The sequence below is a fragment of the Botrytis porri genome, assembly GCF_014898465.1.
Source record: "Botrytis porri strain MUCL 3234 chromosome Unknown BPOR_018, whole genome shotgun sequence".
In the NCBI taxonomy this organism is placed as follows: Eukaryota; Fungi; Ascomycota; class Leotiomycetes; order Helotiales; family Sclerotiniaceae; genus Botrytis; species Botrytis porri.
In genome coordinates, this window is record NW_024066092.1 from 201,944 (window position 1) to 224,144 (window position 22,201).

General features: G+C 39.7%; 6 protein-coding genes across 6 annotated transcripts; 4 read left to right on the forward strand and 2 right to left on the reverse strand.

The window, feature by feature from the left end:
* Nucleotides 1-441: 441 nt before the first annotated feature.
* EAF01_010816 (uncharacterized protein) lies at nt 442-1,944 on the reverse strand (the record flags this gene model as incomplete). Its single annotated transcript, XM_038919073.1, has 1 exon — nt 442-1,944. The coding sequence occupies one exon, from the start codon at nt 1,942-1,944 to the stop codon at nt 442-444; it is 1,503 nt and encodes a 500-aa protein (XP_038765356.1).
* A 421-nt stretch (nt 1,945-2,365) lies between these two features.
* On the forward strand, nt 2,366-3,334 carry EAF01_010817 (uncharacterized protein; the record flags this gene model as incomplete). The annotated part of the gene is made up of 3 exons (XM_038919074.1): nt 2,366-2,444; nt 2,498-3,076; nt 3,135-3,334. 3 exons carry the CDS (start codon nt 2,366-2,368, stop codon nt 3,332-3,334), a joined length of 858 nt encoding a protein of 285 aa, XP_038765357.1.
* Nucleotides 3,335-7,209: 3,875 nt separating this feature from the next.
* On the forward strand, nt 7,210-8,873 carry EAF01_010818 (uncharacterized protein; the record flags this gene model as incomplete). The annotated part of the gene is made up of 3 exons (XM_038919075.1): nt 7,210-7,749; nt 7,804-7,875; nt 7,935-8,873. The coding sequence occupies 3 exons, from the start codon at nt 7,210-7,212 to the stop codon at nt 8,871-8,873; spliced, it is 1,551 nt and encodes a 516-aa protein (XP_038765358.1).
* Nucleotides 8,874-11,484: 2,611 nt separating this feature from the next.
* On the forward strand, nt 11,485-12,171 carry EAF01_010819 (uncharacterized protein; the record flags this gene model as incomplete). The annotated part of the gene is made up of 1 exon (XM_038919076.1): nt 11,485-12,171. The coding sequence occupies one exon, from the start codon at nt 11,485-11,487 to the stop codon at nt 12,169-12,171; it is 687 nt and encodes a 228-aa protein (XP_038765359.1).
* A 1,123-nt stretch (nt 12,172-13,294) lies between these two features.
* On the reverse strand, nt 13,295-14,939 carry EAF01_010820 (uncharacterized protein; the record flags this gene model as incomplete). The annotated part of the gene is made up of 6 exons (XM_038919077.1): nt 13,295-13,404; nt 13,491-13,695; nt 13,753-13,915; nt 13,968-14,007; nt 14,076-14,526; nt 14,649-14,939. 6 exons carry the CDS (start codon nt 14,937-14,939, stop codon nt 13,295-13,297), a joined length of 1,260 nt encoding a protein of 419 aa, XP_038765360.1.
* Nucleotides 14,940-16,791: 1,852 nt separating this feature from the next.
* On the forward strand, nt 16,792-19,470 carry EAF01_010821 (uncharacterized protein; the record flags this gene model as incomplete). The annotated part of the gene is made up of 5 exons (XM_038919078.1): nt 16,792-16,908; nt 16,970-17,930; nt 17,984-18,784; nt 18,839-18,867; nt 18,958-19,470. The coding sequence occupies 5 exons, from the start codon at nt 16,792-16,794 to the stop codon at nt 19,468-19,470; spliced, it is 2,421 nt and encodes an 806-aa protein (XP_038765361.1).
* Between the last annotated feature and the right edge of the window lie 2,731 nt (nt 19,471-22,201).

Consider the following 22,201-nt stretch of genomic DNA (forward strand, 5'->3'; position numbering starts at 1 on the left):
TCAGAGTTAGAGTCAATGAATATTAGACTACAGACAGTGCGTAGAGAGACTGAAATATGGAAATAAATTTCTATACAGCGAGCGAGTATTGAAAAAAATCCAATTGCGAAGCGAAGTTGGTTTTGGAGGTTAGGTTTATAAACATTAGATTCTTTGGCTAGTTGAGAGTATAGTGATGATTGTGATCGGATAAGAGGGTGTAATGATTAGTACCTATCCACAGAATCATAGATGAGATTGGAGGGAATGGTATGGGAGGGGAGGCGGCAGTAGAAATACTTTTGATTTCATTCTCTTGAATTGATCTTTCTTTCTGTCTTTGCTTTACTATGATAGGTAATAAAATATCGTAATCCACGCGAGGGTATTTTCTATACCAGCTATCACTTCAATATCGATACACGTCATACTACTCATCCCACAATGGGCACTGCTCTCCCCCTAATCAAAAACCACCTTCTTCCCACTAAAAGTCGCCTTGGCCTTCTCATCCTTCGCCTTCTTCGCCGCCTCCCAACTCGGATGCAAAACGCCCACATCATCTCTCGTCTTCACCTTCTCTCTCGGCTTCACCTGCATCATATTCGCATTGTTTGTATCGTTTCTAAAATCGCCTCGTTTGCCTCTACTCAGATCTCTCGCTTTGCGCCCGCTCTTCTCCGCACGTTTTATTTCGCGTTCCTGCTCGACCGAGAGTCCGCCGGCCGCAATGTGTTTTGCGCCTTTGCCGAATTTCTTCTCCCAGAGTGCTTGGCGGGCTTTTTGACCCATGCGGTTTTTGCGCACGACGGGCTTCATGTCGGTGTCGGAGAGGGAGGAGGCGGATTCGGAGCCGGACCAGTAGCCTCCCATGAGGGTGGGGAGGAAGGTGCTGTTTTTTGTGGATTCGGTGGGGGTGGTGATGGATTTTTTGGGGTTTTTGAGTTTGGGTTGGGGTTCTGGGGAGGGGGAGAGGGAGGGAGAGGGTTTGCGACGGGGGATGGATGGTTGGTCGTCTTCTGAGTCGGAGAGGGAGATTGAGGGGACGGGGGATGGTGACCGTGATGGGGTTGGCGAGAGAGAGAGGGAGAGGCGGGGATTTGATTTCGAGGTTGAGGGGTATTTCTCCAAGTATTCTTTTTCGTCGAATGAATCTTCGTCTGAAGACGCGCCTAATAGAGCGTCATATCTTGAAAGCGTTTCTTCGTCCATTGATACATTTCCTTCGTTTTCCTCATCATCTTCGAAATCATCTTCGTCTTCGTCATCACCAGGGGAATCAAAACCTTCCCATGAATCCTCTTCATCCTTTTTCTTCGACGATTTCTGTGTCGTATCTTCCATATCGACATCACTATCCTCACCCTCACCCCGCGCCTTCTTTTTCGAGCTCTTCTTCGGATCTTCCTTCACTTTCTCCTTAACCTTATCCTTCCCTTTCTTCCCCTTATCCATAACCGGTGCTGGTATTCCCATACTCATATAACTCCCTCTAATTACCCCCTCCCAAACACTCTTCACATTCTTAAAATTCCACATCCCACTAACAACATTATTCCAAATCTTCACATCCTCCTCTCCCTTTTCTCCCTCCCATCCCTTCACCCCTTCACCATTCTGCCCCCATCCCGGAGGCAAAAACCCACTCTCACTCATAACTTTTATTTTCCCCAGTCCTCTTGCCAATCGCTGTTCCGTTACTTTATCCAAATCCATTGTTTTCAACGCTTCGATTTCTTTTCGTATCCGCGCCATTTGCGTCGCATCGCTTGCTTTAGTCGCGTTTGTCAATCGTTTCCCTAGTCGTTGTCTTTCGAATCCTTTTGCGGTTTTGAGTGCGCTGCGAAGTTGTTTGCGGGCGGAGATGAGATGGATGTTGAAGTCATTTTGACGGGAATTGCGTACGCGGTCGGTGGAGGGAAGAGACTCATCTTGATCGGCAGAGGTACGCTTACGTTTAGGCATTATGTATTATGTTATGGGTCAATTGCGAAGGAATTGAAGTTTTTGATACAGAAAATATACTTTGAAAACGAATTGGATGGAACAAATAATTTCGGAGCGCGAAAAATTAGTGCAAGATGGAGAGCTCAAAAATATAGCAGGGGTGGGTTCACCGCTTTCGCTTCTGGTACACCCCTGGGCAGAATGAAAAGGTTTATTCGCTAGGTCGGGAAGTGGGGTGTAACCGTTGATGATTAGTGAGCGAACGCCCTTTAATCGAATGATGTTGATGAGGGGCAAATAACATAAATAGCATAAACGGTTTATAGATTATCTTTTCTATCTAATTACTTGATGTATCATTATTTAACCAGCAGGCTCTGAATTGCTTATATATATATCATACTATATCAAACCACACCACAGCATACTAAATAACAACATGGCAACCTCGTCAATTCAAGCAGGAAATTTGTTCAATGTCAAAGGACTCGTAGCTGTCGTCACCGGCGGCGGTAGTGGTATGGTTTCTCCAACTCAATTAGGTATCTACCTCTCTAACACCAATTCTCAGGTATTGGTCTAATGATGACCCGTGCTCTCGCTCTCAACGGTGCCGAAAAAGTATACATTATCGGTCGCCGAAAAGAAGTTCTTGAATCCGCCGCATCTTCCGTAGACACCGGAAATATCATTCCAATCGTGGGTGATGTAACCGACAAAAAAGCAGTAGCTTCCATCGTCTCGAAGATTGAGTCCGAAGTAGGATATATCAATGTCTTAATCGCCAATTCCGGTATCGCTGGTCCTCAGGCTGCAAAACCCATTACCCCATCTACTTCAGTTTCTGAGTTTGCTTCCTCGTGGGGAAGTGCTAGTATGGAGGAAATGACCAAGACTTTTGAGTTGAATACTGTAGCTGTCCTCTCTTGTATTCTGGCTTTCTTGGATCTGTTAGATAAGGGAAATAAGAAAGGCAATGTCGAGCAGAAGAGTCAAGTCATTGCTACCAGTTCTATCGGTGGCTTCAATCGAAAAGCACCTGGTGGACTTATCTATGGTCAAAGTAAAGCTGCGACTACACATTTGATGAAACAATTGGGTACACAATTAGCACCGTATAATATTAGATGTAACACTATTGCCCCCGGATGTAAGTTTCTAGAATCTTCCCAATGCGTTTTCTTAAGGATGATGCTAATCGAGTTTAGTATTCCCGTCTGAAATGGCCGCCGGGCTCATTGGTGACGGAGTTTTTGCTAAGGATCAGATTCCATTACAGAGGGCAGGCACCGAAGAAGATATGGCAGGATGTATTCTCTTTTTGACATCAAGAGCTGGTGCTTATTGTACTCACGCAGTTATTGTGGTTGATGGAGGACGATTAAGTGTCATGCCTAGTACTTGGTAGGCTTGATATAGACGAGTGTGTGGGGAATTTTATAAAGCCATTTTGGTGAAAGCAAAACTGTTGTGGTTTTCTTGTAGCGCGGTTACAATGGTACCTGCAGATTGTTACTGGAATCGGTCATTCCTTCGGAACTTTAGGAGAAAGTAATACATACATTTATGTTCCATCAAATAACATCGGCACTGAATACCTGCGCTCCTTACGTGCCTAATCAGCAGTTGTCTCCCAATATTATCAATTAATATAATCCTTCATGACACAGAATTTAGTGGGTGACAGTTAGTATCTGGAGACAAAAAGAACTTTATATGGAAATTATACTCAAGTAGGAGCGTTGAAAACGGAGAGAAAATAGTATCACGAAGACCAGAGATATCGAATGCTCGAAAGCATAGAGCTAGTTGTAAGGGCCACACAAAGCTAGTCCATGAACTCAATAAAAAAATATTCTATCATATCAATTGTATTATCGGTCGAAAAAGTATAATCCTTTCTCAATCACATTTCAGTGACACCAATACCTTACTAGTGTGACACCACAGCATGTCCGTCCCAAAAAAAAACCACATTTTTAGTTGGGACAACACCAAGTGTCCGTCACAGAACATTAGGAGTCGTTCGAATAAATTTTCGAATCATTGGTTCGACAATAATCTATTTTTAAAACAGCAAGGATAATCAGAATGATATATTCATTCAAATACAAAGATGATTTATAGATGAGGTTTTTCTTCAAAAAATTAGCCATCTATATTCACATGATTGATTTATACATTCGCTCCTTTCCATGATGTTGAATCATCTACAAAGGTAGAGCACAAAGAACTATTTGATAACTAGGTGTACACGCTATTCAAGCATATATTGGACTAGAACTAGATAAAATAAGTCAAATAGATCGACTATAACGAACCCTTACACTGTTTCAGTACGACTTCATCTACCGTCGTCTCACTTGGATCGATCAAATGATAGTCATACAACATATAACGAATGTCCCCCTGGCCTAAAGAGAAAGAGACTGTAGCGATACCTCTTTGAAAGCCTTTTTCAAATGCACCGGACACACAACAACGGAAATTTACACCAACACTTGACCCATGACCTCATCTCAAGCATCTAGAAGGTCCAAAAATGAAGCAACGGAATGAATGACTAAATGAACAATGGAAGAAAGCGAATGTATGTTTAAAATTTTTAATAAATATTAAGGTTATGAAAAACCAGAAGGATATAAGAAACATTCGACGCATGCCTGAAGTGCAATCAATCTTTTGAAAGCCTTCGAAACCACATGCGATGAACACCATCAACATATTTCTGACAACACAAATATCGCAAACGACAACAATGAAAAAGCGGCGACGATCAAGTCAGAGGTGACAAAAATTGAGACATGCAACATAATAACCAGAGCGTGTTCTTCCTGAAGCATGTGCATTCATGATGTACGTACGATTTTGTAGTGAAGCATACACACATAACTCCCTCGAGCAAATGCTTTTCTTGACTCTTGAATAACAGATGGCACAAGAAGCATAGTATATCAATTGTGTAATTCATCCCATTCCCGGAGTCGCTCTGATCAATGAAAACATCTCTTCACATCACGATGAGAATTGGAGAAGGAGATGTTCAAAGATCACAACTGAATGATCAACAAACATACGTCACAGAGAGGAAGGAGAAAACATAAGGGAAAGGAAGATATTGAAAGGATACCAAATAATTGTCCATTCGGGTGCACATGCCGACAAAAGCCGCCAAAAACATTATCCAGCTTACGCCAAATACACGAATGTCAACCCCAGATTCTCATTCGGTTCCTGACATGATATTTTCGTCTAGCTCCACGCGCAGCTTCGTGAGATCTTCAGCTCAAAGCCATCGGTTCAACGTATCGGTTGCTGCTGCCGAAAAAGTGGAAGTGGCGTTGATTACCAGAAGATACTCGTGTTTATCTAGACTGTTGATTAATTCTTGGCTCTCATTGAGAGGGATTTCATAGACGACAGTATGGACCTTTCGATATGAGAGATAGGAAGGCGGGTATCCCGAGCCGAATAAGATCGCTGGCAAGAGTCGACAGCTATGAATGATAGAGCAGGTGATATTCTTGGCATGGTCCTATACCTTGATTATGTGTTCCTTCGTAGCGCTAGAGGTTGAAGAAACTCTCAAGATAATGTAACTTCTTTTGTGATGGGAAAGCTCTTGGCACGCATTTCTTAGTTCCGCCAGACAAGATCTATTTCTTTTCTTTTTCTGGCATCGTATCTTTTACGTGAATCGAAGTTGTTTTCTTGTCACGAGGACAAAGAGGACCCGATAATATTCTTCAAAATTCTGCCTCGGTAGATATACCTGCGTTGAGCTGGAAGTAGGTTTTCAGTGTGGCTTTGAATCGTAACATGATTGGTTGTGAGTAGATGTTACTGGCACTCGGTGAAAGGTGGGTACTAAATCTGACCTCAATTTACTCCACTGGAACCAACTCTCCGTAGGAATGTGATATAATCCACTTTTCAAAGTACCTTTGTACTAGACTGATAAAAATATTGAACTGTGACTTCCTGCCAAGCATTTCGCCTCCGAACTTTAGTCGATTGATGTGTATATTAAGGTACATCCGGAGCGGCTCGACGGTCCGCTGGTAGGCGCTTACAAGGAAAGCTAAATGGAATCCACAATTAGCCTCTCAACTATCGATAACTCGGGGCAGTGCAAAATCACCATGAAGGCAATTTCTGATAACACTGTTTGGCATTGATAGATGCATCATGCACCTCAAATACTATATCGAAATTGAGATAACAAGGATTGAAGGACAATCATCAATTGGTGATCTTTGAAATGCAATTTCCACATGGTAAATATCTGTATCGGACAGATGGCGGCACATGGGTGCGTTTTGTGGCACTTCGGATGTTCTATTTAGCCTGTTTGGCGACTTTCCAGATCCGCAATTCCTTTGAAACATAAGCTGTAGCTGGAATTAGTTCCTCCCCGCATAATCCGAGGTGACGCCCAATAATCTACAATTCATTTGATGGGGACCCCACAATATGTCAGGGAGAATGTGGGGAGGCTCGATGCAGAATCTGAGGTGTCGTTTTCGGCGGTTGTGGTCTTGTATGTCCCGGATAATTAATTAAGCTTATTGGCGTCCCCGGATTATCTGGATCATATGCAAGCCAATCTCCACAACGACGAGCATTATTGGATCATCTTACAAAAAACAATTTAATGTATTGTAAGATCCTGCTTATCACCAGACGTCAATTTGTCCAGTCTAGCGAAACGGATAAACTCAAATAATCCTAGCATCGTCGCCGTGCTAACTACCATAATCGATTCTGGGAATAAATCCTAATAGTAAATTAGCATCTTGCTAAAGCCGAGGTGTCTCAATTGTGAAAGCGGCAACGTTTAAAGGATAACCAATCTACCTAGGTACATGCCATGCAAATTTGCTTCGTACTGAGTAACTTCGCCATTACTTTTTTCCTCGCGGATATATTTCCTCCGCTCCGAATATGATTGCTGATCCTGCAGCAAATATCCGTGATTAGCACAGGCTTGGGCAGCTGTTAGAGCCCGCTCTCAATATTGAGATTGAGTAAGTAGAGCAAATTACACGTCAAATCATCTTTCTACCATACTCGGCTGCCTCAATCGACCGGCTGTCTGCCCGTACTTCCATATTCATCGATTGCCTCTGAAGATCTCGGTTAGCGAGCTTTGATAATGGACTTCAATGAGATATATCCGACGTGATGAGAATATCTTGGCGAAGATGGAGACTATATAATGAATCTATTTTCGCTGTCAGTAATTCTACATCCCTCAAACACAATCATCAACATCCATTCAAAATGATTTCGAAAGTACTTGCCTTCACTTCTCTTCTAGCGGCCGCCCGCGCACAACAAGTCGGTACGCTTACCACAGAGACTCACCCTCCTCTCAGTGTTAGTCAATGTACTGCAAGTGGTTGTACTACCTCCAGTGCGTCAATTGTCGTCGACGCCAACTGGAGATGGCTTCACTCGACCACTGGTTCTACCAATTGCTACACAGGCAATACTTGGGACAAAACTCTCTGCCCTGATGGAGCAACTTGTGCTGCAAACTGTGCTTTGGATGGTGCGGATTATTCTGGAGTTTATGGAATCACCACAAGTGGTAATTCGCTCAAACTCAACTTCGTCACCAAGGGCGCAAACACCAACGTTGGCTCTCGTACCTATTTGATGGCTGCTGGATCGACAACACAATACCAGTTGCTTAAGCTTTTGAATCAAGAATTCACATTCGATGTTGACGTTTCAAACCTTCCATGTGGTCTTAACGGTGCCTTGTACTTTTCTGCAATGGATGCCGATGGAGGATTGTCCCGTTTCCCAACCAATAAGGTATTTCAAGAATTGAAGCCCCATTCAAGGAATAATGCTAATCATTATCAATAGGCTGGTGCCAAATACGGAACAGGCTACTGTGATGCTCAATGTCCACAAGACATCAAATTCATCAACGGCGTAGTAAGTATTTGATTCTCTTTGTATTCTTGGAACTCCACCATATCCTAACAGTATCGCAGGCAAACTCTGTAGGCTGGAATCCATCTAGTAATGATGTCAATGCTGGTGCAGGACAATATGGTTCATGCTGTACCGAGATGGATATTTGGGAAGCCAACAAGATCTCTGCCGCTTACACTCCTCATCCATGTTCTGTCGACACCCAGACTCGCTGCAGTGGAACCGATTGCGGTATTGGATCAAGATACGATTCTCTTTGCGATGCTGATGGTTGTGACTTCAACTCCTACCGCCAGGGTAACACTTCATTCTATGGTCCAGGTCTTAAGGTGGACACCAACAAAGTTTTCACCGTTGTAACCCAATTCATCACCAACGATGGAACCGCTTCAGGCACCTTGAAAGAAATCCGAAGATTCTATGTTCAAAATGGCGTCGTGGTTCCAAACTCGCAATCTACAATCGCTGGAGTGCCAGGAAACTCCATCACCGACTCTTTCTGTGCCGCACAAAAGACTGCTTTCGGCGATACCAACGAATTCGCCACTAAGGGAGGTCTCGCCACAATGAGCAAAGCTTTGGCAAAGGGTATGGTACTTGTCATGTCCATCTGGGATGACCATAGCGCCAACATGTTGTGGCTCGATGCTCCTTACCCACCGACCAAGTCCCCAAGCGCTCCAGGTGTCACTCGAGGATCATGCAGTGCTACTTCAGGTAACCCAGTTGATGTTGAAGCCAACTCTCCAGGTTCTTCCGTCACCTTCTCCAACATCAAATGGGGTGCCATCAACTCTACCTACACTGGTGGAAGTGGATCCGTCCCATCTGTTCCAGGCACTACAACCACAACCTCGAAACCCGCATCCACCCCAACTTCTGGAGCTGGTGTCGTCAAGTTTGGCCAATGTGGAGGTACTGGATGGACCGGAGCTACCGCTTGCGTTTCTGGCACCACCTGTGTTGTAGTGAACCCTTACTACTCTCAATGCCAATAGATTGTTCCCCTCAGGGACAATTAGGGTTTTCAACCCAAGCCGAGAGATCTCCACAAGTCTGTACATAGGATCGGCTCAATGTTGATCATTCATCTTCTTTCATGTATTTAGTCATTGGCAATTTGAAGTTGTAGGTTGAGACGGGAAAACAGAAGCAGGAAACGTATGGGGGTATAAGAAAGTCAATCGTTTACACAGAACCTTCATTGATAATTCAATCTTGCAATTTGATCTGGATATGTGAATCTTCGTGATTGATATAATTGATGCAATGCAGTGGATGAAGTCGTGATGGTAATCTTTAGATCCGCCACTACCAATAGTGCACGTGCTATGATGTTTGCTTATATAATCGAGAAAATATCGAATTCCTTAAGGTTAAGACAAGCAGTATTTTACAACTTCACACTTTCAATCAATGTAACCTTCGAGAAAGAGATGATATCACATTCGAAACTGATACTTATATTGTATATTGATGCCCAATCGACCATCTACAACAATTCAAGATTCGATATGATCACGTCCACGATTTGTCCAAAATGTGAGATGATACTTCTCAATTTCCTTCGAGCACGGCTTGACCAGGCGACCAATTTCTCGTCCGAATAGACTATCTAGTACAAAATCTGAAGATCAGAGCTACGAGAAAGATCCAAGGGTTTAGATAGGTCGAGCGTAAAAGGAAATATGTGTTGATATTTCGCGCCACTCGAATGCTTATCCCACAGCAGATGATATTCGTGTGATGGAAAATGTGGCCATCGGAATGTATCAATATGGGGTTTCGCACAAATACCATCACCCTAAAAGAGCAATCGTCCATCGAAAAACAATCAAACCTTTCTTCGAGAACTGGTTTGGGCACATCATAGCTTACTGAGTTGATTAAATGGCATAATAAGTTACCATATTCTTTCGAAAAATTCGTACAGAGCTAGCAAGGATTCAATATTTAAGCTCTTCGTAAGTTAGAGTTGCAGTATACACTGGAATTGTCTGATTCGCCTCCTTACCAGATTATTCATCAAATGCCTCGAAATTCTGCTAAATATTTCTATTTTGAAGCACTTTACCCTTAAAGTAATGAACCTTGCTAGCTCTGTAGGAATTTTTCGAAAGAATACGGTAGTTACATAAAATGATGGTAATGGACCAACATTGATCTCTATCGTAATGAAGTGCGACTTTAGGCACGCATGCCCTTGTCGATATTTCGCCAGTCAATTTTCAATACTTGGAATTGGGTCTAACCAAATCAAACTCTAGACTCCTGACTCCAGACTCCTGACTCTAGACTCCAAGGCTAATAAATTCTGCTGTCATCCACGAACCGCCGTTGATTTCCCTCGGGTAATTATTTACAGACTAATAACGACAGGATTTTGTTGTTCACTCTCATTGAGGCGACTCCATCTGTCCGATCTTTATGAGGTCGGATGATCCCCCACCATATTAATAGTTTAGCTCACGGTCATTGAAACAATGTAGATACTCTCCAAGATACTGGCGCAATACTATCGCGAGGCTATCAACCCCTCAAATCTATTCCATTAGATTATCGTACGCAGGAAAAAGTTTAATATACAGTTTTCTTTTGGCGCATTGGTTGTTTCTCACCGAGGTGCTTCCTATCATCTAGATCTTCTTCCCCTGAATTCAGGGTCCAAATTAATTTGGTACATGACCCCATAAATAGCATCCTAGTATGTACTCTTTCGTACCTTTCATACCTCTCGTACCTCAACCTCAACCTCTCTTTCAAGAGGTTTTAGCTTACACCGCTCTAGGTCCCTCCTTTCCACTCTCGCCACTGTAACTGTTTCATCTCAACCTGGAACCACGAATAGCCTAGACACAGCCTGCTGATCCAATATCGGCAATTAATATCTGATGTGGATTATATACCGGCTAAGACCTCCATTCTCGAACTTTGGAAGAATTCAAAGAACCCTTAAAAATGCTTCTCTCCACTAATAATCCACATCTAAACCCTTCCCCGTCCGTGTCGCCGTATCCGCGTATTCCATAGATCTAGCTCATCACATCTACAAATCACAATCCTTCGAATTCCCATCAGATGCTGATCCTATCCACCAGAACCGCCTCCGCCTCGTAAGAAAGATAAAGCCCAAAGACTCAAGATTGGAGGATGACAATGTTATTAATAACACTGAGACGTTGCATAAACATGGTAAATTAAAGCACCGACTTCCGATGTCAACACGCGGTGCAGGGCTCACTTAGCAGACGCTTTCTGGCTGAATCAGGGGAAATGTCATTTTCTCCCAATGGTACCTTGACAATATTGATGGAAGGAGCTCTTAGATGGGAAGGTCAATGTAAAGTATATCTTTGAGCGACTCCTCTCAATATATGCCATTGTCTCTTTTAACCTGTTCTAAAATTTAGCTCGCTTTATACTTTGATCAATTGACATTTGCATTGATCGATCCGTTTCAGATAACGAGGCACCACACACGTGACATCTCCGACTCGAAGATATACAAAATTGGATATTTTCTTCAAATTCTCAGGAAACTTCATCTGAATATTTTATTCAAACAGCTCCCTTTACCAGCACTTCAAACCGATCCAAAAAAAAGTCAAAATGTTTTTCTCACCCTTCATCACTGGGCTCCTCCCAATTCTAGCAGCTACTTCCACACAAATCGAAGCTCCCCAGCATCCTAGCATATTTATCCTCAGCGATTACGCATCCAGTACCTCAGCATTGGGAAATGCCCTCCAAACTTTAGGATACACACATATCTCCGCCGAAACATTGAATAGTTCGTTACCACAACTCAGTACTCATACATTTACCGAACTCTCGATGGATGGCGCATCCAACGAGCTCATGATTCAATACCCAAATACCAAATTCATCGTCCCGGTCTCATCGTCGCGGAGACACGAAGGAAAAGTTGATGCAGAGAGAAGACCCTGTGCTAATAGCTGGCTCAATCATTTGGCTACGTGGAGTAAATGGTCGCAATATACCTCAAACGTCAATGTAGCCGAGGACATCACAATCGCTCAATCCGAACAATCAGATTCCGTGACCAGCTCGCTCAAAAAGGAAGGACGATTATTAGAAATTGCTCTCGACGAGCAAGAGAATCATAGAGGCGAGAAATGGTTGAGATTATGCAAGTTTCTGGATTTGGGATATAGTGTGGTGGAAAGATTAAATTTGAAGGAGTTTCCTTCATCAATAGGACAGGAGAAGAAAGCGGCGGGCTGGGGTGGAAATTTAGGAATGTGGAGATTGGTCATGCAGGGAAGTGGTGTTTGAAAGATTGATGATGATTGAAAAACTTTGAGAGAAAAAGTTCCTGAGTTGGATATGGGAAACTTCATGGCTAGGATATAAAAATGGCTGGTCGACTTGCAAATTCTCCTGATGCGTGCCGTTACTTACGATATACGATAGTTGCGGCAAGGAGGAAAGAAACGTCACGTGGTACCAACTATCTGTCACGTGAGGAGTACTCACTCTTGAAGCTGAGTTTCTCCTGTGGATACAACAGGCTTGAATTCCAGTATCGCATAGTCCCTTTTCAAAGAGACTGATGGGGGTGCTGCTCATGGAACACTTAAGACATATAGCTCTGAGATACCGACAACGAACCTTGGCACAACATTAGGTTAGATAGCTGAATCGAGATACTATACTGCTCATACACTGATTCACGACTTTCATTTTTGCTTCATACGTGGTAATACAATTGTGCAATAGACACTTACTAGCCTCCTCTGATCATGTACCAAAGCAAGTATTCTAGGTCAGTAAACGAAGTTCATCACAACATCGTTCGCCAAGGAGGGAGAAAGCTACCTAGTGGCAATTAAGCATAAGACCAAGCAATAATCATTCAATCGACTTGATATTTCCATACCATCCTCCCTGAATTCTCTGCAAAAGTTTAAACAGCTGTACCCACCCACCTATTCAATTATGTATATTCCGGCGCTGGTTTCGCGGATAAGTTACTAGTTTCGAGTTCATCATATCGATCTATGAGACTGATGCGAAACGTGGGAAATGATACTAGCTGCCGAAGGAAAGTATCGAGATATCTGAGTCGTGAGGGATGGGTTCGCTGTGCTCACTGATTATGCAAGTTTTCATTGAATGATATGATTATAGTCATAGCACATGGAACGTCAGCGGAGACATACTTGTCACAGCGAGTGCACCCTAATCATTGCAAGTAAGTTAATCACAACTATCGCCTGCTCAAAAGTCAAGACGCAAAAAATATACGACATAGCAATATCCTCCATCCAATACCGGAATCCCACAAACACATTCTCCATCTCCCCAATCTCCATCTCCATCTCCATCACTATCTCCCCACCACACACCCCGCACAAAACAAAACAAAATTCAAATAATATTCCCCTTCCCCTCCCTCCTAACATCTCGACGCCACAAAAACCCTCGTCTCCAACTGATGAATATACTGCTGCACACTTACATTTTCCGGGGACTCGCTCAGATACGAATTTAGAATATAATTACTCGCTGCAAACACACATCAGCACTTGAAATCCAATCCAATATGCAAGTTCTCCAAAAAAAAAAAAAAAAAAAAAAAAAACTCAACTTACCAAAATCTCTCAATTCATTCCACTCATTCACAATTTTTTGCATCTGCGGTCTCGCGAGAATCATGGGCGGTATATTTTCAGTATCATTATCGATTAATTGTTTGATGGTTTCGAGATCGGTGACCATGGATTTCCATGCACCTTGGAGTAATTCGAGGGTGCGCATTGCGGGTCTGATTTCGCCGGTGAGATTATTGACTTGGCTCTAAGAAAGGCATTCGAGTTAGGGATGTGGGCAAATATAGAGGGATTGATCACTTACATTGACAAAACTGATGTTGAGTTGCAAGCGAGAAGCAGTTTTCTGTTTAGCTTCATATTCATCCATCACGGCTTGGATTTGTTCCATGGCTGCTGTCATACCCTTGATTTCGTTCTTGGCTGCTTGAACGAGACCGACTCCGATGAATGTTCCAACTGGCCAGCTGGATTTGGTTAGCTAAGTTTAACAAAAGGAGCTTTATTCGATGGACTTACACCCACATGTATTTGGGAGCATCGGTTATGACTTTATTCTCTGTGACACAATAGAATCGAGTCAGTACATCATCCACAAGAGGGAATGAGAAGCTCAAAGTTTCTTACTTCCATCAATCCTGGCCTGGTATTCTTCCAGCTCAGCCTGAGCCGCATCAATCTTCTTCTGCATACTCGCAATATCATTACCCTCTCTGACCAATTGAGCCTCGAGAGAAGTAGCATTGACTCTCATTCTAGCTTCATGTTGTTCACATTGACCATGAAACCCTTGCAAGCCGGCAAGTGCTGCTTGTGCTCCAGCCTGTAATTGTTTGATCACCCTAAGTTCTTCGTTGACTATCCATTGTATACCTTCTTTGAGTTCCTTTAATTTTGCTTGGTCAGGATTGGGCTTGTTGTTCTCGTCGTGGAAGTCACCGATCCATTTTAGCATAAGAACTGTATAGGAAGTTTCCTCGGTTCCACCTGACATGGTGGCGTAAATTCTGATTTGTGCTGCCATGTCGACGATGTTGCGCCATGTATGATCTCTAAAGTAAACACTGTCTACTTTGATCTATATTCAAGATAAGATAATGTATGTATTAGCCAGTATTTCAAGGCAAAAAATCTTCATCAAATGCACAACCGTGAATCACAGTGTCTTGGCAGACATTTTGGCTCAACTGCGATACGTACCTTGGTATAAGTCGTCACAAGACTGTCCACTTCATTCGCAAGGTCAGTGCTGAGTGGATCAGTACTCAAAATGCCCAATGATCGTAGATAATCATTGCGTGTAGTTGGGAGTAATCTGCCCGTTCCGAGAAAGCGATTTAGCGCCTTCATATCGGAAGAGTTAAAGATGAAAGCTCTCTCATCATCGCTGGCATCAAAGCCAAATCTGGAATTAGCACGATTATCGACGAACATCCCCTTGGGGAACCAGACCTTTTCGTCATCGATTGGTCTTGAAGGATCGAACGACATGTTTACTAATGAATTTTAAGGATGTTGGAAAAGGGTGAAATTTCCGATAGTTTTTAGAAATAATATTGATAAAAGCGTCTACGATGTCGACTAGAGGAGCAATGAAGTCTTCCCTCTTTTAAATGGTCTTAGTTCAACGAGAATTTGATACCAATGTACACTGGTCGTCGCACAATCATTGATCGAAATTCAACTCTCAAATATTGTGGCTGGCTATGAGTCTCCATGGGTTTGGAAATCCCCACGTTATAAAAACATGTTTATGTCCTCTTGCATCACAAGCAGTGAAACGGTGGGATGCTTGTGTTCCTCGACATGAGGTGATAATTGTAGGATGAATTCAAGAATAGTCGAAAAATTATAACGCCGCTTAGCATATGATATAAATTTAGCCTCAACACCTCAAGAACCTCAGTGATTGAAGTCTTGGCCATATATTCACCATCACTTGATACACGGAGCTATGAGTGAAAAGTTGGTATGTTCATTGCAAAAATGAGTGACACAGCTCACACATAAAGAAGAGACGCAAGATGATTGATGCGAGCTTTCTCTCGCAGCATACCAGTTGAAGCATATCACTGAGCGGCAACCAGCCAAAAATTTGGATAGCCAGAAAGTATCACCATCTTATTGGCGACGTTCAAATTTGGACGTACACACATGTGGAAGTCGAGATGAGAATTTTTGGGTTGCGTGGTAGCATCGAGGTGAGCGTTGATGGGATGAAACGCAGTTCCACTGATGGCTATGAGTACCAAGGCTTGCGATTGTGACTTCCCTCACTATGTGTCAGTAGCATAAAATGCGGAAAAAAAATGATGTAGGCCAATTATTTCCGTTATTGGGCGATTTGTTGGGCTTTCATGGCACTTTCTGCGATGCGAAGTCTTGAAAATCAGCCCACAATCAACTGCGGATAAGTTGTCAAAGAAGACTTCTTCATTCAGTCCGAGGGTATACTGAAGATCACAGCTCACACAAAACAGAGGTGGACGTTGCAAATGAACATTCCCCGCATCTCTGCAGCCGCAAGCCACTCGGCAAATAAGCCCAGCAGTCGCAAAATTTCTCACTGGCTATCTTGCATGCGGGGAACTAGTTGCTATTTTGAATCCAGTTGGTACTCTCAAGGATGTCCATCTAAGTTCTGGAATTCACGAATCAACCAACGGTATGTTTACACAGCAGATTAATTCGTTGGGACCTGATAGATTCTCGGACTTGCTTGCGACAGTTGCACTGCAACGAGGGAAAATCGACCCCTCATGTTAGTTTACTGATTATTATCATATGGCGGAAGCGGTGGGGTTTGTGTTACCACTTAATAATGTCTTGCCTCCCTTTCAAACGAATGAAACAATATTTGTTTCAGTCGCTGGAGAGTTGGACTGACGAATCAAGCTGGTCGCATAAGGACGGCTTGAAAAATAATCTCGTAAATGAGGGGGTCAACCATTCATCGCGACCTTCTTTGTCATGGAAACGACGTCGATTATTGCCCACTTGCCTACCAGTACTCCTCTTACCTCAATCAAACTTTCTTCAGGTAGCCACTGGCACAATCACCCGTAAATTTAGTTAAACTTCTGGGGAGCTGAGCTTGTGATGCTGCTCGTAACTTAGACATCGACCAATTCAGGCTTTCTTTACTTCCCAATCAGTTCTGTGATGTCCCATTAACTCCTTCAGCTTGATACCTTGCATAGAACGTGATATTGTGATTCAGCAGCGCTTTGAATGACTTTTCCTTACTTACTTTAGGGAAAGCTTGCTCTCTATTATTGAAGCAAACCAATGTTGGGTGAATAACTTACTTCTCTACCAATCTCGATCATTGGAACGAAGCATCATGAGAAATATCATCATCCCACAACCCTACTCACCATCTGGGTGGCAGGCTTATGCGAATGAGAAAGCCGTGGCCAATATTCCACTACAAGCAGCTCAAGATGTTAACCAGACTTCGGTAAGTGATCTTATGTGTTGGCTTTGTTGTACGGTAGTTGACTTTGGTTTCTACCATTCAGAGAATCGCGACATTCCGTGGAGTTTTCCTTAATGCTTCCACGGTTCTTCCACACTCTATGAGCCGAGTAAACACCTATGCAGATGTTCTTGCCCTTGACCAAACTACCATTATTGCGCCCAACGATAATGGAACAATTCTTATTGTCTCCAGGGTCCTCACTTCCAACGGTCCAGTAACCTTAACCGTCCCAAGAGGTCTTACGACAACATGTGTCGTCTCAATCTATACGTCAGTGATTAACCAGCCAATCACAGTAGCCACCGGTGATAATACAAGGCGTATTCTCCTCGATCAGATAGGAACCGGTAAGGTCAATGCTGGAGTAATTGTAGTCTTTAGTCCAAACGGTCTGCAAGTCGAATACCAAAGATACTACCCTTCTACCACTAGTAAGGAGCTTCAAGCAAGTCTGAACACGCAGCTACAGCTTGGTCTGATTCAATTCTGGCGAAATAGTTCCATAGCAATTTCACTATGCTCTCATGTTGCAAAAATCAGTACGCGGCAACAGGCCTATGCTCTCATCAATACACAGGCGAGGGCTCTTGGTCAGCAACTAGCTGGTCAAGCCATGGCTGGAAAAAATATGAGCTATGCACCAGTGTTGGTTCTCAATCGATACAAAGAGACGACTCAAGCTGCATTGAATGCTGCAACAGCATTTGAACAACAATTCGAACGTTTTCAGGATAAGGCACAGTCTTTGGATGTTCACATGCAAGCATGGAATATCATGTTATCGCAAGCTATTAATGAGTACAACATGCGAATCAGTATGCGCAACTTAGCACTAGAGAAATACGAGTCTTCTGTGAGAACAGCTAATAGCTGTTTTCAGCAATTTGATAACGACGTTTTTGCTTTGGAATCTTTACAGATTGCTTTCCAACTTGGGTTGAGTAACTGGGCTTTCGAGCAAAGGTTGAGAGCTGTGTTCGAGATTCTGAAAGCAACCGTCAGTAAGTTATTTTACAAAAACATAACATTTTGATGATAGCTAAGAAGCTCCTAGCTTTTGCAATTGCAGTTGGTCAGCTGTGTCTGGGTAGTCCTGGTGGAGTTGCCCAAGGTGCAATAGCTGGAAGACAGGCGATCGGAGCTGTCGTCGCAGCAGAGAAGATCGCTGGCCAGGTGAACAAAATTTTGTCCTCTGGTACATTACAGACTCTTCTAGACTGCATTGAGGCCCTTGGTACTTTGTATCCTTCTGTCGATACTATAGTGAGGACACTGATACAATTTGGAAATAATCCAAACATCAATATTCCTACCACGGGGGATATCTCCGGGACAAGTCGAGGGGACGCTGATGCTGCCGCTATTGTAACCATGGCTGCATGGGATAGATGGCTTCTAGAAGCTGATGATCAAATGTTATTCGCGGTTTCACAGGGCGTTGCAGGCGCAAGTGCGTACCAATTAGGCCTACGGAAGCACGCTATTAATGGGAAGCAATTGGCTCAAGCACAAGCAGAAGCAGTTAAATCTGGGTATGAGTATGTTCAGACACAGATGGAAGTAATTCGCTGTTCTCAAAACATCGCAGATCTCCAAGCATTAAAGGCTGGCTTTGTTGGTCAAGAAGCTATTTACCTTGAAGCCAAATCAATGTTCTATGACCGGGCTATGGCTTTGAGAACCAATGTCGTCCTGTCACTCCGGAATATGGCTTGGGCATATCGCTATTGGGCGCTTTCCGATAGTTCAATTACTCTCGATGGACAAAAGCCTTTGGTCGAGTATCAACAAGATCTCTCTACCGTTATCATGGAGTTAGAACGTGCCGACTCAAGATGGGCCAGTGATCATCAACGTAAGTACTTGATTGTATTTTTGTATTTTCGCAAAGGTTTACTAATTATGTCAGCTTTTAACTATGACATTCCATCGAACACGGTAGGATCACCCTTTTTTCTTCAAATCAATTTCCCGCTCCTTTCGAAAGTCTACTTACCGCAAGAAATTTTGACTGACCTGAGGTCACAGCTCCCTTCCAACCAAGGCCAATCAATGATTGATGGCATCAAAAGAAGTGATAACACTGCCAGTTTTACTCTCCTCACCGAGAAACATCTTGCAAGTCAATTTGTGGAGGGGTCTCATTACCGCCTGAATGGTATGGATCCTACTTTAGATGGAATTCTTCCTAGACCCGAAGCAATGCAAGGTGGCGTTGTTGTTGTAAAGCTGCAAATCACAACATCAGGTATCTATTCAGATATCTACAATAACCAAGTCTTCCATTTCTCCAGTATTCCCCAGGTAAGAAGGTGCTCATATGATCTTTATTCAAATGGCACGAGAGGTACGACACGTGATGAGCCGATATTCGAGACTAAAGATCATGCCGAGCCTACTCCCTTTACACAATGGAAGATCAAGTTGCTGAATCCTGGGGAAGTCAATTTGAATGGATTGAATGGAATCAATTTGAAATGGAAGGGGCGTGTTCGCTTTGGTGAAAGACATCGATTGATTCGTGGTATTGAGGAATTGTAGGAACGTTGTTAGGAATTTCAAATGGCAAGAAACATCGAGAATGATTATAAAGTCACAAATCACAACTACACAGTAATTATGACAGGCAGTTTGATATTCGTATTTAATATCTTCGAATTAATGATAGCATGTAATCCTCATTCTCTATGTAGATATGTATTTGTTTGTGTGCATTGTGCCGCACCGCACCGCACCCATGGAGTATTTTTTCCCTTAGCGAGTATAACCGATATCCCTACATCGTGCACGCCCCTATATCGTGTACACTTTTATTTCTTTTAAAAAAGATAACATAGTTTATCAGTACATATATTATATCAATATATACACCACTTTTATCTCAATTTACACTCTTCAATCTCAATATATAATTTATTAATCATTTATTATATAATCAAATAATAAAGAAGGGAGAATACTCTTAATTATTGAAGCTATTAAACTATATAATATTAAACTATATAATATTTATTCGAAGAATAAATAGAATAATTCCTATAATTGAATTTCGATTATAAAATTTGAAATTTATTAAAATAAAAAAATAAAAGATTATTTTATATATTCTTAATATAAATTTAAAAAGTTTTTCTTTTAAATTTAAAAGAATAGAAGATATAATGAATCATATTTTTAAATTGAAAAAAAAAACTATTGAAAAGCTTTAAGTATATTAATTCATAAAATAATATAAAAAATTAAAGATATATTTTAATTATATTTATAACTTTCAAAAAGCTTTTTATAAAAATTCTAAGCTTTTTAAAGAATAGTTTCGATTAATTACAAATATACAAATGAAATATAGTATTTTGAATAAAGATTTTTATAATTTCAATAAAATAAATTTTATAATAAAAATTATATATATAGCAATAATTATTATTAATATTAAGAAATATAATAAAAGTAAATTAGTATAATTAGGTAATTAAGAATGGGCTATAATAATAATATACAAAAATAAAGAGAATAAAATTATTCTCTCATTTCTAATAGTTTAAAGATAAATTTATTTCTCCAATTAATACACCAAAATTAATCTTCCTATGAACTAAACTATTAAACCTATATCTAATAAATAAATAAATAATAAGATAAGTTTAAAATAATTGAAACATTTCAACAAATATACTAAAAATCGAAAAAAGAGCAAATATTAAATATTAATACTAAATAAATATGAAAACTATAAATTAATAGCTTTTTAAATATATTGTAAAGAAAATAATATTATATATTTATATTTACTACTACATTCAAATCATTTAATTCAACCACTTAATATTAGCTATTTTAACAATCTAAAATATTCATATAATAATCAAATTGATGAATTTATTAAGGTATATATTAATTATATTTCAAAAATTAAATTATTTATAGCTTTTAAAACTATATATAAAAAATCAATCACTTTTTAAAATACAAAATCAAAATTTCAAGGAATAGATTTAATTCTATTTAATCTTAAAGTTATACTCTCAAAATTAAATATTCGAATTTATACATTTACCCCCTCCTTTTTTCAATCTAAATCAATGAATCTCTTAAACCCCTTACAACCCAATTAAATCTTTTTCTCAATCAATATTAATTAAATTTCGAATAACTTATTATCAATTAAACTCACTTACATTTATATTCAAGATTATACTAATTTTAGCTAAAGGTATAAAGCAATTAGTTTATAAAAAACACACTTTTGAATATAAAGATTTGTACACTTTGAATAATGAATAAGATATTAAATAAATATTATTATATATAAAAAACTTAATTATATTAAGAAAAAGTGTTTATTAAATAAGAAACTCTTAATATATTATTTCAACAAAAGATTAATATTCAAATTTAATATAATAAACATAAAAAAGAGAGTAAATTCAATAAGGAAGTATCTTTTATTCAATATTATAATAAATATAGAAAAACAGATTACAATATAAGAATCTATTAAAATAATATAATAGATTCTAAATTATTAAATTCTGAATAGTTTTAATTAATTAATTCAATTATTATTAAATAATATAAATTTGAAAGTATAAATTAAAGTAAAAATGATGTATATACTGATATAATACACATACTAATAAACTACGTTATTCTAAATTCAATATATAATTAATCAATTATTAAGTTCTATTAATAATTATAAATAATATATTATATTACTATTTATTTCTTATAAAGTAATTAAAATATAAGAATAATTATTATATATAATATAATTTCAATATTAAAATTATTAATATAAAAATATCATATATTAATTTATTTATTGATAGGAATAACGAAAATTAATTTCTTTTTTATACATTTGAATATATTTTAATATAAAGAATTGAGAAAATTAAGTTTTTATATTGTAAATTTTATATTATATCAATATATTATTCTAAATTTTTATAAATAATCTTTTTTAAAATAAAAATTAATTATAAATCAAGTATTTTATAATTATTTTTAATTTTTTTAATTATATAATATTATTAATAAATTAATTTTAATTAGAAAACTAAAAAAACTATATTTTATTAAATATATATATATAATCAATTATTAAAAGAATTATAAAAATTAAATATTAGAATTATATAATTAATAATAAGATATTTCTAAAAAAGACTTTTTTTTTGAATTTATTAAAAATAGAACTAATTTGGATATTAATAAAAAAAAGAATATATTATAGTATTGAATCATAATTATATTTAATCTATAAAAT